Here is an 18,776-nt window from a genome sequence, read left to right on the forward strand (position 1 = left end):
AAGGAAAACTGTTAGGGGAAAAATAATACATTTATTTGGTCAAGTCTACAGTATGATTGGTTTAACTTTTTTTTTTTTTTTAAGTATGTTAAAGGATCTTGATGCCTCTGACAGAGAGAAGGATGTTCTCAGCACATCAAAAGATGTTTTATCAAAACCAGAGAAGATGACTACTCAGGAGCCCAATCCAGAAACTAATAAAGACTTCGATGGTACAAAAAGCATTAGAGACATATCACATATTTCAGCTACTTACTTTTGTTTATAAAGTTAAGATTTATGTTTTCATCCTGTATAGTTAAAATGGCAATTTTTTTTGTGCCTTTTGTTCTAATATCATAGAATTCTTCTTCTTCATTGGTTAGCTAGCATTTTCTTGAACATGCATAAGGTCATAGTTTCACAAGATTCATCTCTACCTTGAAAATACTGCTTGTTAAAAAAATCATCTCACATTTCCAGGATTTACCTTCCTATAACTTTAATCCTAGTGAGATAAATACAGAGAGAATCTTAGAAGTCCCTCTCCCCAATCAAAATACTGTTGAATCTTTTTAACTCTTACACATTGATTTCTGGACCTTTCATTCTCCTGGTTCTCCCTTGTATGTGCTCTGAGCCTGGTCTTGATGAAAATGTAGTACTTTTTGCTTATTTGCTTCAATTATTTCTGGGGGGTTCTGTTTGTTTCTCTTTTTTCGGGGGGCCATGTGGTAGGGTCTGAGGATTTTTTTAACCCAGAACCTTGCATATACTAAGGAAATGCTATACTACTGAGCTACATCCCCAACTTTTTAAAATATTATTTTGTGACAGAGTCTGGCTAAATTGCTGAGACTGGCCTTGAACTTGGAATCCTCCTGCCTCAGCCTCCCAAATAGCTGGGATTATAACTGTACACTTCCACATCTGCCTTACTTTTTAAAATTTTTCTATTAAATATCTAGTATAAATAATCCAGTTGTTCATAAGTTGAAAAACAGCAGTCCCCTTTTCCACCCTTAATTTCTTCCCAAAGGCACTTTCTTTTTCTTTTCTTTTATTATTTTTATCTTTTAACTTTTTGGGGGGGTGGGGGATGGGTACCGGGGATTGAACTCAGGGGCACTTGACCACTGAGCGACATCCCCAGCCCTGTTTTGTATTTTATTTAGAGACAGGGTCTCACCAAGTTGCTTAGTGCCTTGCTTTTGCCAAGATTGGCTTTGAACTCACAATCCTGTCTCAGCCTCCTGCTCCACCGCACCCAGCTATTTTTTAGCTTTTTATAGGATAAAAGATGGAGAAAAGATCTTTTTTTCTCCCCACATTTTTTTTTATTGGTACATAATAGTTGTATATACTAATGGGGTATTTGAACATATACACCATACACAATACAACAATGTAATTTGGCCACTATCACTCCCCAGCACTTTCTCCTTCCCCACCTCCCATCCATCTTTTTTATTTTTTAATTTTGAGACAGGGTTTTGCTAAATTACTGGGTCTGACCTTGATCCTCCTGCCTCAGCCTTCTGAGTCTCTAGGATTATAAGTGTGTGCCACTGTCCCCAGCTGCCAGAGGCACTTCGTTCTAGAAATTTGTGTACTTATATTCTGTAAGTTTTTCTGGTATTGATTTTTTATTGTCTTTTTCTTCTTTGAATCTTCCTAGAATTTCTATTATTTGTATGTTAGACATCCATTAATTACCTTATCTTTCATCTCTTGCTTTTCTACTTTTTAGGAGATTTTCTCTGTTTTATCTAACTTTTCTATGAAATTTTTCATTTTTATCAGCTCAACTTCCCAGAGCTATTTTTGTTCTCTGAATATTTCTGTGAAGTGCAATACTCTTGTTTGACAGATGCTGAACTTTTTCTTATGGGGGCTGTGTATATGCACGTTTATAGTGTTTTCTGTTCTGTCTGCTCGTGTCTTTTATTTTGGTCTCTGAATTTATTGTTAGGGATGTTCCTGAAATATCTGATCTTCTCAGCACTAATTCAGTCTTTACATCAGCCCTTGGAGATAGTTCTCTTATCTTCATCATACATATAAGGAATCTAAGGTACGGAAGAGTTAAATAATTATACATGTTCACGGAATTAGATAGCAGCAGAGCTGGAATTTGAACCCAGCAATCTTGAGGCTCTTGAGCTCACACTGATAACCACTGTACTGTGTTTGTCTCTGTATCATTAAGTTTCACTGATAAAATCATTCCTAGGATAGGGGCATGGACAGAGCCCTACAGAATGCCACTAGAGGCCTCTGTCTTAGTTTACATTAGGCCATTCATCACCACTTCCTGTTCAACTAGTTACATATCTACCTTCCAATTATATTTTTCTTCCTTTTCCATGGAATGCAAAAGACAAGGTCTTAATCCAAAAAGGTCAAGGTCTGTGGCAGCAAGAGGGAATGGATGGGCATCAGCTCTAGAGTAGGTAGATATGTAATTTTATGTTGAACTTACGTTAAGATCACCAGCCTGTAACTTTTGACAATCACCTTCAACATTTTTTTTGAAAATTAGAACAATGTCTGCCTTAATTTTTCATCAACTCTTGTTCACTAGATGCCTCTTATATCAGCAACAGGGTCTCTGAGATCTTACTTATGGATTTCCTATGTAGTCTGAGGTGTAGTGTGTCCACCAGGCAGACCAAGCTCTTTCCCAAGTGGGAAGGTATTTGTGTCTATCTTTGAGCCTGTTTTGACTTTCACTATCTTCAGACCAGTACACATTCTCCTTGCATAGAAAACAGAAGTTACATAGGAATTGAGCAGTTCTTCTTTTATCATCTCATACCTCACATCCCTACTTCCTCACAGTCACCATTAGAAACCCAAATTTCCCACATCATTCTCATGTAGATGGTTGTCCCCACACTATTCTGTCCTCCCCTGTTCTTTTCTCTCTTCCTCTCCTCCTCTCCTTCCTGCCCTTTAAAGCCTTCATCAACAGCTCCTGCTGTTGGTCGTAGCCTCTGTGGCCTCATTCTCTTTGAACATTTAATCTCTTTCTTTCCTTGTACCCTGAAAATACCATTTCTCCTAAAGCCCCCAAACTGATTTTTTTTTCCTCCTACATATCACAAGCTCTTGAGGTGGAGCAGACATCTTCTTTGCTTCTTATTGCTACCCTAGACTATTTGTTTTCTTCCATTAACTCCTTTGAAATTCTATTTCCTAGTTATATGGCTTAATTAAAAAAAATTAAAATTTATTTTTTAAAAAACAAAGCGCATGGAGCTTGCTGGTTGAATTCCAAACATTATCATCATGTTTTCTCCCATACACTTACTTGCCTTTTCTCTCCACTCTTCTGTTACATCTCTCCATCTCAGCCATATCTCATCTCATTTCATCTTTATTTTCTGCTTTCCCTTATGCAGGTTTTATTCTCAAGCTGTCTGTCCTTCCTGGGTGGTAGCAAAGATGGCCACCATCAGCATTTCAGGCTTGTTGAAAAGAGGTCCTCTTTCTCAGTGAAAGTTGAAAGATTTCCAGAGCTCATTCTCCTTGGGCTACCTTATAACAGATGCCCACTGAAGGAGTAGGACAGAGGAGGCCTCCAAAAAAGTCCAGGTATCGTGCTGTGAGCATTCAAGGAAAGCCTGGACCAATCAGGCAGGCCAAAACAAGTGGGGCTCTTGCCTGCCAGCCCTTACCTACATATAATGACATTTATATGTGTAATTAATCAAAAAATCATAGTGAATTGACAAACATTTGTATCTTCCAATGACCTTGCTACCCTAAGAGAAATATTATCATGAAATTAAATGAAAACAGTTATGAGCTCTCATTAGAGATAATCTGATCTCAATTCACAGGCAGATATTAGAACACTATATAGCTGTTTATGGTTTCACATTTTACATGTGTGACTTAAAAGTTTAAGTCTTTATTGTTTTTAAGGAAAAATATTAATAACATAATTGTTTTATAGCTAGACAGATAAATTTAAAGCAGCAGCTTATTCATGTGATGGACCACATCTGCAAATTAGTTGATATGATTCCTATTGATGATCTGAAAGCTTTGAATTGTGGGAATGAGCTGCTTCAACAGCGGAATATAAGGTATCTTGATTTTTCTCATTCTGAAAAATACCAAATTCATTTCCAGTACTCATCAAAAAAAAAAAAAAAAAAAAGCCGGGTGCAGTGGCACATGCCTGTAATCCCAGTGGCTTGGGAGGCTGAGACAAGAGAATTTCAGGTTCAAAGCCAGCCTCAGCAACAGTGAGACACCAAGCAACTCAGTGAGACACTGTCTCTAATAAAAAACAATAGGGCTGGGGATGTGATTGAATGTCCCTGAGTTCAATCCCCAGTAACAAAAAAAAAAAAAAAAGGATAGGGCCAGGCCAGCCTTTCTGACCTGGGAATTACATAAGGATAATTGTCATATTTCTGTGTTTTAAATTTGTTTGCTTTTCAAACTATTCCTTTTGTATTTGTATTCAAATTTTTGAGACTGGGGAAAATGAGATATTTTGCCACAATTTCTGTTTGGGTTGAAAACTAAAAATTATTTTGTGACCTACCATAGTAAACTACTTACATTGAATGGGTTGTTTTCTTTTCTCTCTTCAGAAGGAAACTCCTAGCTGAAGCAGATTTTAATGGAAATGATGTCAGTCTTTTTGGTTCAGTGTGGAGACACAGGCCTGTTTCACTTGATAACTCAGTGGAGGGTGATTTCTGCCCAAGGGGGAATTCTGTTAAGGAGTTAAATTTTCCACACCTTCCCTCAAATTCTCTTTCCACTGGGAAATGTTTACTGACCACTACCCCAGAGAAGACAGAATCCTCAGACACCTTGAAGAATTCCTTTGAAAGACCGTTATTCACTTCCCATTTACAGAAGACCTTTGTAAGTGGCAACTGGGCTGAAACACCAAGGATAGAAAAAAGAAATGAAAGAAATGTTCTTACAAGCACGGCTATAAAAAATCAGAATAAAAACATTGCTTCAAAAAATGACTTAGAAGGAGAAATCCAGGCTTCCTATGATATTGATAATTTTGACATAGATGACTTTGATGATGATGAGGACTGGGAAAATATAATGCATAATTTAACAGCCAGCAAATCCTCCACAGCTGCCTATCACCCTATCAAGGAAGGTAGACCAATTAAATCAGTATCAGAGAAGATTTCTTCAGCCAAGACAAACTGTCTTTCAGTGTCATCTACTGCTCAAAATAAAAGCTTTTCAGAATCAATTCAGAATCACACTGGTAAGTTTAAAATAAATTGAATGCTTAAATATTATAGGAAAACAAAACTGTCCAAAATAGGAATTGTATAAGAAAAAACATAGCAAAAGTCATCATTGCCTGAAAACTACATTGTTTCTATGCAAATTTCTACTGATAATATGCATTACAAATTGAAATTTCAAAAGCGAGATGCTCTTTTGTCTCTGTAGCAGCTGTAGTTTTATAAAATGTATAATTATAACCTATTGTAGTAAAGCCCTAAAATCATTTACAAATGTGCTTTGCCTTTAAATTAACATCTTTAGTCCCTAAAACAATAAAGCTCATCATGAAGGTCAAGTTTTATGGGCATAAAAAAAAATTTATATGTTAAAATGTATGTGTATCTTAATTTTTTATTTGTTTTAATTGGTTACACATGACAGTATAATGACCTTGACATATCATACATTTGAATCAGATGGTATATAATTTCTCATTTTTCTGAGTGTACAGGTTGCAGAATCATATTGGTCATGCAGTCACATATATACACATAGTAATAATAATGTCTGTTTCATTCTACTATCCTTCCTATCCCCCCACAGAAATTTCTTAAAGCCATCAGATTACTTCTTTCAGCCTAGAATCTTTTTCATTCATTCATTCAACAAATATGTGTTAAGTGCTCACAATGTGCCATGTACTGTGCTGGGTCTGGTAATACTCTAAAGATAGATAACAAATATTTCCTCCCCTCTTGGAGCTAACAGTTTAATGAGTTTTGGAGGAGTGAATTTAGCCACTTTAAAGATCCAGAATAAAGCCAAAATTAATTTTAAAACTTTACATCAGCCCTGTAAAGTTATTACATAGTGCTTTTTAACTGAACCAAGTGTACATGTGCAGAGTTTTATAAACTACAGCTTTCCTATTTTTGCCATTGATGACTTAATACTCGGAGGTTGTACTTGCAGTTACGCCATTGACCTTTAAAATAGTCATTAATGGATTTATTTTGGTATGTTAGAATGTGTCATACTTGGTGTTTGCAATCATCTTTGAGACAGTTGAGTGTTGGGTTGAGGGTAGCTGCCAGAGTGGCATGAGTACCTTTGTTCACTACTGAGCCAGAGTTGCCACAGAGAGGATGAAGAGCCAGGAGTGGATGTGAGAGACGTTGTGAAAGAAGAATCTGAGAAGTTCAGATGACTCTGAGGTTTCAGACCCTCAAGACTGAAGTGACTGAGAAAACTATGACACCATTCACAGAAATAGGGGAATCAGGAAGCAGAGTCAGGTTGGAGAGAAGCTGAGGATGGCTATTTTTAAGATTGGTTGACCTTGAAGTGTTGTTAAGTCATTCAGGTAGAAATGTCTTGCAGATGAGTGGAGATGTGTGCAGGATAGGAACTTAATAGGGTATCAGAAGACATCCAAGCATTTTCTGTGCATGTAGGTTATGTTTAAGATCACAGGACTAGGAAAATTCCAGGTACCTGGAAGCCTTCCAAATTTAAGAGATAAGAAGAGAAATTAGAGTCAGAAAAGGGAATGCAAATCCAGTAGAGGGGATCAAGGTATATAACTCAGTTGAAGAGAGTGGCCTAACATGCTGGAGGACTGGCAATGTAGCTCAGTGGTAGAGTGTTAGCCTAGTGTACATGACCCCTGGGTTTAAGCCCCAGGACCACAAAACATAAAAATGAAGCAAGAAGAAAACTCATGATTACCTTAAAGGTCAAGAAAGAAGAGAAAGAGAATAAATAGTAGGGATAGACACTGTAGAAGTCTAGAAGATAGACACTGTAGAAGACACTGTAGAAGAATTGATTTGTTCCCTTAAGAATTTTCTGAAAGCCAGGTGTGGTAGCATATACCTGTAATCCCAAGGATTTGGGAGGCTGAGGCAAGAGGATCACAAGTTCAAAACCAGCCTCAGCAACTTAGAGAGGCCCTAAGCAACTCAATGAGACCCTGTCTCAAAATAAAACATAACAGGGCTGGGGATGTGGCTCAGTGGCAAAGCGCTTGCCTAGCATGTATGAGGCACTGGGTTCAATCCTTTGCACCACATATAAATAAATAAAATAAAAAATAAAGATACATCAACAACTAAAAATTATTTTTAAAAATTAAAAATAAAACAAAAAAAGAGGGCTAGGGATGTGGCTCACTGGTAAAGCACACCTTGGTTAAATCCTCAGTACCAAAAAAAAAAAAAGCTGGGGAGCACCCGGGGGTATCAGGGGATTTTCTCACACTCTTTGGAAAGGAAACCATGTGAACAGTTAAGGTATGCTGGAGAGAACTAGGTGCACAGTGATCCTGCAGGGGGAATGGTAAATGCTAAAACTGTGTTATTACCTGAATGCACTGATTTTTCTTAACATTGTTTTTCTAGACAACTTGGCACAGAATTTAGCATCTACAAATCTGAAACACGAGCGTTTCCAAGGTCTCAGTTTTTCTCATACAAAAGAAATGATGAAGATTTTTCATAAAAAATTTGGCCTGCATAATTTTAGAACTAATCAGCTAGAGGCGATCAATGCTACACTGCTTGGTGAAGACTGCTTTATCCTAATGCCCACTGGTATGTATTTTTAGATATAAATTGGCAGGAATCCATTGGCAGATGTTAAATGAAAGCCCTTTAATAGAAATAAAAAGAACACCTACACAGTATTTCTATCGTTCAGGGACCTCTTAAACCTCCCATGCCATAGTAAGAAAGTGTTTCACCTCCTATCTATTCTAGTTGTTGACAGGATAAAGTTTATAGCTCTTTAAGATCTTTTTTCTTTCTGAGTAGGAGGATGGGTGCTGGAGATTGAACCCAGGGGTGCTCTAACACTTAGCTACATCCCCAGCCCTTTTTATTTTATTTTTTTTCCTATTGATTGATTGATTAAGACAGGATCTCACTAAGTTGCCCAAGCTAGTCTTGAACTTGCAGTTCTCCTGCCTCAGCCTCCCAAATCACTGGGATTATACACTTGTGTCACCATGCCTATTTTTAACTTAAAATTTATTGTATTTGACTTGATCGAGAATTTTTCTTTTTTTCTAATCTAAAAAAGACTTGAAAAGTGAACCCAAAAAAAAAAAAAAAATCACCATCAAATACCAGAATTAGGGCTGGGGTTGTGGCTCAGTGGTAGAGCGCTTGCCTACCTAGCACGTGTGAGTCACTGGGTTTGATCCTGAGCACCACATAAAAATAAACAAAATAAAGATATTATGTTCGTCTACAACTGAAAAAAAAAAATCAGAACCATTTTGGGAGTTTATTTCATCAGGTTTGGTATAGTGGCCTGGGATTAAAGTGTAGCTCTTGCTTATGAACAGCATGACCATGGGCAAGACACTTCACCCCCTTTACCCATTTCCTTTGTATCCATAGGGATAAATAATAAAGTTCTTGCTTCACAGTGTCATGAAGATTAAATGTAAAGCGTTGAATGCTGTTTTTTCTTGGCTCCAGTTTCGAAAAGTCCAAGACTTTTCGTTATGTTAGTAAAGCTATAACAGCTGTCCTATGATTTGTAGCCATATATATAAGAATATGAAATAAAGTGTTAGGTTAGGAAGTAGGAGAATTTGGAGTTTCAGTCCCTACTTGTAGTCCTCTGTTTTTTGCTTGCCTTGTTTTATGAAGTTTAAATGATATAAGCTTAGTAATTAGCATTTCAAATTTTATTAAGATGTTGTCACTCTACCTTCTATTTTACTCTTAATTTAGTACTTGAAAACTATTACTGGAGGGCTGGGGATGTGGCTCAAGCGGTAGCGCGCTCGCCTGGCATGTGTGCAGCCCGGGTTCGATCCTCAGCACCACATACAAACAAAGATGTTGTGTCCGCCAAGAACTAAAAAATAAATATTAAAAAAAAAAAAACCTCTATTACTGGAAAGGACCCTGGTATAGCCACTGATTCTCAGAGGTTTTTATGGTCCTTTAAGGTTTTAAGGGGATGTTTTTTAAGTCCTCTCAGTGAACTGAAGGTGTAGCTCAGTGGAGGAATGCTTGCCTAGCACATGCAAGGTCCTGGGTTGGACCCTTAGCACTGCAAAAAACAAAACAAAAGTAAATTAAGGTCCTTCCTTAATTTCAACTTCTTCGCTTACATGTATATGTGCACGCATGCATGTGCGTGCGCGCGCGCGCGCGCGCACACACACACACACACACATTTCAGATAAGGTTTCTTTTTTTTAATTTTTTAAATTTTTTTTTTTAATTTTTTTAAGAGAGAGTGAGAGAAGAGAGAGAGAGAGAATTTTTAATATTTATTTTTTAGTTCTCGGCGGACACAACATCTTTGTTGGTGTGTGGTGCTGAGGATCGAACCCGGGTCGTACGCATACCAGGCGAGCACGCTACCGCTTGAGCCACATCCCCAGCCCAGATAAGGTTTCTTTTTTTTTTTTTTTTTTTTAAGAGAGAGAGAGAGAGAGAGAGAGAATTTTTTTTAATATTTATTTTTTAGTTCTCGGCGGACACAACATCTTTGTTGGTATGTGGTGCTGAGGATCGAACCCGGGCCACACGCATGCCAGGCGAGCACGCTACCGCTTGAGCCACATCCTCAGCCCCCGATAAGGTTTCTTTTAGACAAAAATAGTTTTTTTTTAACTGATCTAGTACATTTTACAGTTGATAAAATTGAGGGAGGACAAGTAAGATTAAATAGCATTTCATAGTCCTACAACTATGAACACACATACAACTATGATTATTAATAAACTAATAAGCAGGTCTCTTTATTCTCAGTATCCTTTTGTTTGCTTGACATTTCTACATATATACCAAAATGAAATTCATATGAAAAAGAAGAAATATAATATATAGTTTGAAAAAAGCTAAGGTCCTAAAACTGCCTAGCTCCAGCCTCTGCCATTAATAGATAGGTAAAATTGAAAATTAATTGCTACGTAATCATTTTAGTCAGCTTGAAATGTGTACTTTGGGCTGGAATGCTTGCCTAGGGCAGGTGCCTGTTATCATAATCTCCAGCACAGCAAGCAAAAACAAAAAAATAATTTTACTGTCCTGTTGATTTGAATGAGAGTTACATAGCAACAATTGTCTTGGTCTTTTGAAATTTCTTTTCATCTTCTGCTCATACCTACAAATGTAGTTTCTCCTTTTATTTCAAAGGGAGATTGGGACTATTCTTACTGATTAGAGTACTGAGAGTTCAAGCTATGACAGTGTCAGAAGGCCCATAATGATTTTAAAAAGCTGAGATCTTGAAAGTGACTTCTGGATCATAGAGACATACTGATCAATGTGTTTTTGATTTTCAGTTTTGTATATTTTATATATATATATATATATATATTCTAGTTCTTAAAAAATAAATTTTAGAGGTAGGGATTGTGGCTTAGTGGTAGAGCGCTCGCCTCGCATATGTGGGGCTCTGGGGTTCAGTCCTCAGCACCACGTAAAAATAAATAAATAAAATAAAGGTATCATATCGAACTACAACTAAATGTGTGTGTGTGTTTATTAAAAATAAATAAATAAATTTTATGGGGGTGGGGTTGTGGCTCAGTGGTAGAGTGCCTGCCTAGCACATGTGGGGCGCTGAGTTCAATCCTCAGCACCAAAATAAATAAATAAATAAGAAGTTTTTATGTCCATCTGTAACTAAAAAATGTTTAAAAAATAAATTAATTAAGAAGAAATTATTTTAATCCTAGGGTCATGGTTTTTAGAGATCTTTTAGATTGCTAGAAATAAAAAACTTGCTATGTTTAAGTGTCCCAGGTAGACCTTTTAAGTAATTCCATTGTATTTAAGTATTTTTGCCCTGATTCATGCTTTTGCTGTTGCATGTGCTTGTATAAGAAGTACTAAAAGACATTTTTATGCTTTATTTAAATTGCTCATTCAAAGCCAGCCTCAGCAACTGAGCGAGGCCTTAAGCAACTTAATGAGACTCTGTCTCCAAATAGAAAAACAAAAAGGGATGAGGATGTGGCTCAGTGGTAAAGCATCCCTGGGTTCAGTCCCAGCACCAAAATTAATTAATTAATTAACTGCTTGACTAGTTTGGCTCAGGGGTACAGCAAATTGGACCATGAACAATATCACTTGATATCCTATCGACTATTTTGATTATTATATGTGGTTTCCCTTATAACTTTTACCTTCATTCCTCAAGATAAAAGCTGACAGATTTTTTTTTTATATTAAAACACTTTATGAAACATTGTATATGTAGCATGATGGCATAGGATGTATTTTATTGGTACTGTACATGATCAGAAAACCTTCTCCAGTAACAAACTATAGAAATGAACCCTGAAAGTATGGTCTTGCTGACAAATTTTTTTTTTCGTTTCTCTTTTAGGAGGTGGTAAAAGTTTGTGTTACCAGCTGCCTGCCTGTGTTTCTCCTGGGGTCACTATTGTCATTTCTCCCTTGAGATCACTAATAATAGATCAAGTCCAAAAGCTGACTTCCTTGGATGTAAGTTATAACATACAAATACTAATAAAAGTGTACCTTCTACTGAATTACGTTTCAGTGTACTAGATAACTTTTTTATTAAATAATTCATGAATTATAATAATAAAGCATAACAGTTAAGTTGTACAGTTAAACACAAGCATTTGAAAATTCTGATACAGATAATGGTATGTAATTCAATCTTTTATTCTTTTATGAGAATTATTTTAGTAAGAGCTTTTAGTCTATATTTTCTAGTATATATATATATTTTTTTTACTAATATAAAGAGATTTCTCTTTTTACGGTGGCTGGATCAGCATGGTTCTCTTTCCAGTGTCTTGAAGTGCATGCATATGTGCATGCCCACATACATATATCCTTTTTCTTCAGGGCTAAGTTGATGGAAATATATGACTACATTCTACTATATTCTTCATATTAATATAGCCATACATAGGACTCAAATCTCTTGGACACTAAATTCATATTTATCTTATTTACAAATGTGAAAAGTAAATCAAAGAAAAGGTAATAAGTAGAGCTGGGGCTGGGGCTGGGGCTCAGCAGTAGAGCACTCAGTTAGCATTTGTGAGGCCCTGGGTTCGATCCTCAGCACCACATAAAAATAAATAAATAAAATAATGGTATTATGTCCAACTACAACTATAAAATAAGTATTAAAAAAAAGAAAAGTTAATAAGCAATGGGAAGGCTGTTGTAAGTTATACTTAATAAGGGTTTTTCTAAAATGTGTGTCCTCATTATTTGTTATTGTAGTGAGATACATTTCCTTTGATAGATCTGATATGACTTATAAAATATTTATAAAACCTAAAAGTAAATAAACTCTTGTCAGATTAATGTATAAAATTTAAATGTTTGTTACTTTTACACTTAGATTCCAGCTACATATCTGACAGGTGATAAGACTGACTCAGAAGCTACAAGTATTTATCTCCAGTTATCAAAAAAAGACCCAATTATAAAACTTCTATATGTTACTCCAGAGAAGGTTTGTGTATTTATATCATTATTTTTAAATATAATATTTAAAGCCACTAGAATTATATATTTTTAAAACTTTGACATCATTTTTGATGTATAGTATATTACAAAGAATTCCTGTAGGGCTGGGGATGTGGCTCAAGCAGTAGCGCGCTCGCCTGGCATGCATGTGGCCCGGGTTCGATCCCCAGCACCACATACAAACAAAGATGTTGTGTCAACCGAAAATTAAAAAATAAAATATTAAAATTATTTCTCTCTCTCTCTCTCTCTCTCTTTAAAAAAAAAAAATTCCTGTAACATTTCACCCAGAAACCCTAAAGGAAAACATTTCACTCTAATTACTTTATCATTCTTTCTAATTTTTTTCCTCAAACATTTGATTTAGAGTAAGTTGCAGGGCTAGAGATATAGCTTAGTTGGTAGAGTGCTTCCCTTACATGCACAAGACCCTGGGCTCAAACCCCAGCACCACCCCCAAAAAAAAAAAAAAAAAGTAAGTTGTAGCCGGGCACAGTTTTACACACCTATAACCCCAGTGGTTTGGGAGGCTGAGGCAGAAGGATTGAGAGTTCAAAGCCAGCCTCAGCAACGTAGCAAGGCACTAAGCAACTCAGTCTCTAAATAAAATACCAAAAAAGGGCTGGGATGTGGTTAAGTGCCCCTAATTCAATCCCTGGTACAAAAAAAAAAGTAAATTGCAGAGGTGGGGAGGGAAAAATAGAAGTTCATTGGATTCGACAAAGGGTAATGAAGGGAAGGGGGAAAAGATGGGTATAGGAAAGACAGTAGAATGAATCAGACATGACTTTCCTATGTTCATATATGAATACATGACCAGTGAAACTCCAAATAATGTACAACAACAACAGTGGGAAGTTATACTTGATGTATGTATGTATACATGTCAGAATACGTTCTACTATCCAGAATATCTAAAAAGAACAAATAAAAAAAAGTTGCAGACATAATATTCTTTTAACCCTAAATATTTTACTATGTATTTCCTAAATATAAGGGATTTTCTTATAAAACCTTAGAATAGGGCTGGGGATGTGGCTCAAGCGATAGCACGCTCGCCTGGCATGCGTGTGGCCCGGGTTCGATCCTCAGCACCACATACCAACAAAGATGTTGTGTCTGCCGAGAACTAAAAAATAAATATTAAAAAAAAATTCTCTCTCTCTCTCTCCTCTCTCACTCTCTCTTTAAAAAAAAAAAAAAAAAAAAAAAAAAAAAAAAAAAAAACCTTAGAATAGTTATCAAAATCAAGACATGCATGCACATTAGACCGGGAATGTAGCCCATGTGCTTAATATGTGCAAGGCCTTGAAGAAAAAATGAGGAAATATACATTCATACAGTATTATTACTTTAGTTTTAAACCTTCTTCTAGTTTCACACATTGTCCCCAATATTGCTGTCCTTTGTAGCAAAAGAAAACCCAAGATTACTCTCCTTTAATCTAAAGAATTTCTCTCTTTTGTCTTTCATGAGTTTGACATTTTGAAATCTAAAGATTAGTTGTGTTTTGAGAACTGCCCCTCAGTTGAGTTATCTTGTGTTTCCTCATGATTAAATTTATGCCATTCACTGAGGCAGGGATAGCACAGACGTCACAGATTTTATGTGTCCTATTGGGAGAGCTTTGATGTTGATCCATTCTATTACTGATGTTAGGTGACTGTTCACTTGGTTAAGGTGGCACCAGCTGGACTTCTCCATCATAGTTACTCCTCCCAGCCCTGCCCACCTTTGTAATTAGCAGATATCCTGTTATGGGATAGTTTGAGATTACGTATGTACCCTGTTAGACATCAAAGTTTTACCCACAAATCTTAGCATCCACTGATGACTCTTTTCCAGGTCAGTTATTACTGTAATGGATGCCAAATTTTGATTTTACTAATATAGTAGGTACTGTATCACAAGGAAAAGCTTTCCCTTTAATTGAACGTATTTATTTCTATCAGTATGAATTCATGGATTCTTAATTTATTCAGTGGGTTACAATCAATTATCATTCTGTATTTTGACATTCTCTTTGTCCTAGATTTGACCAGTGAGAGTGCTCCATCAAGCTGGCTTCTATGTCCTCTTCCTGTGTCCCTTTCAAGATGTGGGTGCTACATGTGCTTGTTGCTACTGGGATGTCATTTCTACTAGGCCTTGTCATGGACAAAGCTACAAAATACATACATACTTATATCTATATGTACAATATATACACACGTGTGATTTTTTTCCCCAAACAACATGCACAAACATAACACATATCTGTAACCCCATTAACAGTGTAAACATGTGTTGGACCATGTATTGAGGCAGAAAAATGTAACTTAATAAGTAAACTGTTGGCTAAACATGGGTGAATGTCTAAAATATCTGATTTGCTATTTTCTATTACTTTTGCTGTTCTCTTCATGAATTGAAATAAGAGCCAATTTTATGTCAGGATTTTAATACTGCTTAACTGTAATGGAACTTAGCAAAACTATTCAAGTGCTGGGTTTAAATGTCTCGTGTATTTCTGGGCCAGGTCTGTGCCAGTAACCGGCTGATTTCCACTCTGGAGAATCTGTATGAGAGGAAGCTCTTGGCACGTTTTGTTATTGATGAAGCACATTGTGTGAGTCAGGTAAATACTGTTTTGTTTGTTTGTTTGTTTTTGCCGGTGGAGGGTACCAGGGATTGAACTCCAGGCACTCAATCACTGAGCCACTTCCCCAGAACTATTTTTATAATTTAGAGATAGGATCTCACTGATTTGCTTAGCGCCTTGTTTTTGCACTCATGATCTTCCTGCCTTAGCCTCCTGAGCTGCTGGGATTACTGGCCTGCACCACGTGCCTGGCTTACATACTGTTTTTATGTCTTAGAAAATCATTAAATTTGTGCTACCAATAGTATATATTTGTATATCTTCAGAATTGAAGAAAACCCCACATTGAGTGAACTATTGTACTGTTTCATTGAAGAATAAAGTGGTTCTTTATATTCACTAGTGTTCTTTTTATATAAAGAAAAGCTAAATAATCTGAAAAGCAGTATTTTTTTCAACTAGTGGGGACATGATTTTCGTCAAGATTACAAAAGAATGAATATGCTTCGTCAGAAGTTTCCTTCTGTTCCAGTAATGGCTCTTACTGCCACAGCGAATCCCAGAGTACAGAAAGATATCCTCACTCAGCTGAAGATTGTGAGGCCTCAGGTGTAAGTAATAACTTAAAGTCATATATTTTTAAAACCTTAGGGCAGTGGTTAGCAGAGTTTCTGCACATTAGAATCACCTGTGAAGCCCAAAGTCTCAGTACCCAGGTTGTACCTAAACCAGCTAAATCAGAATATTTGGCTCTGGGAGCCAGGGTGGGATTTGTTTTGTTTGTATTTTGGGTTTTTTGGTTCATTTGTTTAATCCTCAAGTGATTCCAATGTGCAACAGTTTGGCAACTAGGGCCTAAGGGCTTTTCTTCACTTACCAATAGAGTTTACTTCTATCCCAACACCAACTCTGGAAATGGGGGTAATTTGCATGTTGCACCTATGGACCCTGGTGTACTCCCAGTAATAAAGTACCTTTAACTTTGTCTTCATCTGAGCCACAACATACTTCTTGTTGCCATCAAATCCATAATTATTTGATAATCAAAACCACTATAAAAATTATTCCAGCAGGGAGGAGTGGCGTATGTAATCCCAGCTATTTATGAGGCTGAGGCAGGAGGATTGCAAGTTTGAGGCCAGCCTCAGTGATGCCTAGACAACTTAGCAAGACTCGGTCTCAAAGTAAAAAGGTCTGGGGATGTGGCTCAGGAGTTAAGTTATTCCTGTGTGTGGATTCAAGTTGTACTGGATTATTTTGTACTTCTACCTGAGTTTGTGAGTCATGCATCCTTCATTAGGTTCATTCACTCAGCAAATATTTTATTTAAAATGTGTTTGTGGTGCTGGGCTTAGTGGCGCCCTCCTGTAATCCCAGTAGCTCAGGAGGCTGAGGCAGAAGGATCGTAAGTTCAAAGCCAGACCGAGCAATTTAGCAAGGCTCTAAGCAACTTACTGAGACCCTATCTCAAAATAAAAGGGTTGAGGATGTGGCTCGGTGGTAAGTGACTCTGGGTTCAATCCCTGGAAGAAAAAAAAAGTTTGCCGTTTATTTGTCAAGTATTTTACACTTTTCTAATTTTCTCTTTGAACTCATATTTTCCTTTTATTTTCCTCCACAGAATTTTTACTTACTCTGTCATTCTTAACTGTAAAAAAAAATTTTATATATATATATAAATTTGTCTTCTAATTTTATGCCACAATTTTCATCTGGTTTGAATTATTAAAATCATTAGTCATGGGCTGGGGATGTGGCTCAAGCAGTAGCGCGCTCACCTGGCATGCGTGCGGCCCGGGTTCGATCCTCAGCACCACATACAAACAAAGACGTTATGTCCACCGAAAACTGAAAAATAAATATTAAAAAAAAAAATTCTCTCTCTTTAAAAAAAAAAAAAATCATTAGTCATGCTGAACATAATGGAACACACCTGTAATCTCAGTGACTTGAGAGGCTGAGGCAGGAGGATTTTGCAAGTTCAAGGCCATCCTTGACAATTTACCCAACCCTGTCTCAAAATAAAAAGGACTGAGGATATAGCTCAGTTGTAATGCACCCCTAGGTTCAGTCCCTAGAGGTAAAATAAAATGAAATCATTCGTCATACATAATTGATTGGATAACTTAAATATATTTTTAAAACAGTTATTAAGGGCTGGGGTTGTGGCTCAGTGGTAGAGTGCTTGCTTGGCATGTGTGAGACACTGGGTTCAATTCTCAGCACTGCATATAAATAAATAAAATACAGGTCCAATGACAACTAAAAAAAAAATCTTAAGCATAAAGTTTGATTGAGAATGTTTCCTAATGAGACAGTATTTTTTTATTTTTCAGTTCACATATCTATGGATGAATTGAATTAGTTTTTATTTCTTATAAGACTGAGAAATGTTGCTTACATAAACATGTGGATGGAAATGGAAGGCATTTTATGATAGCACATCATGATGTCATCAAAAATTATTTCTAATGATCTTTCAGCTGACAACTCAATTAGGTCTGTCAAACTTCGTGGGAGGCAAAAAGTTGGAAGCTATTGGGCAAAATAAGCAAAATCATTAGTTATTCACTTTACTTTTTTCCAGGAAATATACCCTTTAAAAAGTCTTTACTAGGAACTATCTAATGGCTATTAAGTATTTTTGTCAATCTTTCAATAAAAACCCTCCACCTTATATCTAATATATTTGAAAGAGGGAAATCAAAATCCTGTTGGTTTCAGTATACCTTATAAAATGTTTTTTTTCTTTTTAATGCTTTTTTTTTTTTTTAACTTCCCCTTCACTAGGGATTGAACCCAGGGATACTCTGCCACTGAACTATATTCCCAGCCCTTTTGAAAAATTGAGACAGAGTGTCACTAAGTTGCTGAGGCTAGCCTCAAACTTGGAATCTTCCTCCCTGAGCCTCCCAAGTCACTGAGATTACATGATATGCCACCATGCCTTGTGACACGATGGTTGATGTGCTGTTTTGTGTGTGTGTGTGTGTGTGTGTGTGTGTGTGCGCGTGCGCGCGCACGCAAGCGCGTTAGGGGCTGAACCCAAGGCATTATATCTTCTAGGTAAATGCTGTACCACTGAGCCACATCCCCAGCTGTGATATGCTTTTTATTTTTTGGTACTAGAGATTGAACCCAGTGTCACTTGGCACTTAACCAGTGAGTCACATCCCCATTCTTTTTTTTTTTTTTTTCCCCCCCCAGGTAGGGTCTCTCTAAGTTGAGCACTTGCCTACCATGCATGAGGTACTGGGTTTATTCCCCCCAGCACCACATAAAAAAATAAAATAAAGGTATTGTGTTCCATCTACAACTAAAAAATATATTTTAAAAAATAAAAATAAACAACAAATAAAGGCATTCTGACCATCTGCAACTATCCAAAAACATTTTTTAATTTAATTCACATAAACTCTTTAGTAAACAGCCCTATGACAACTGTCTCAGTTTCAAAAGCAACAACAGCTGAGCACAAGTTGACTGCATTTTCTCACACCTCACTTTCA

General features: G+C 36.6%; 1 protein-coding gene and 1 pseudogene across 1 annotated transcript in view; one reads left to right on the forward strand and one right to left on the reverse strand.

The window, feature by feature from the left end:
• Window positions 1-18,776, forward strand: part of Blm (BLM RecQ like helicase) — a 100,633-nt gene that overhangs the window by 49,943 nt on the left and 31,914 nt on the right. Inside the window, exons 5-12 of the mRNA XM_026388142.2 lie at window positions 85-212; window positions 3,941-4,073; window positions 4,590-5,236; window positions 7,602-7,793; window positions 11,560-11,678; window positions 12,559-12,672; window positions 15,205-15,303; window positions 15,730-15,878. Of these exons, the coding sequence (XP_026243927.2) occupies window positions 85-212; window positions 3,941-4,073; window positions 4,590-5,236; window positions 7,602-7,793; window positions 11,560-11,678; window positions 12,559-12,672; window positions 15,205-15,303; window positions 15,730-15,878 (1,581 nt within the window). The remainder of the gene's footprint in view (window positions 1-84; window positions 213-3,940; window positions 4,074-4,589; window positions 5,237-7,601; window positions 7,794-11,559; window positions 11,679-12,558; window positions 12,673-15,204; window positions 15,304-15,729; window positions 15,879-18,776) is intronic.
• On the reverse strand, window positions 11,449-11,526 carry LOC113182382 (small nucleolar RNA U3; annotated as a pseudogene).

Source organism: Urocitellus parryii, chromosome 6 (assembly GCF_045843805.1).
Source record: "Urocitellus parryii isolate mUroPar1 chromosome 6, mUroPar1.hap1, whole genome shotgun sequence".
NCBI lineage: Eukaryota > Metazoa > Chordata > Mammalia > Rodentia > Sciuridae > Urocitellus > Urocitellus parryii.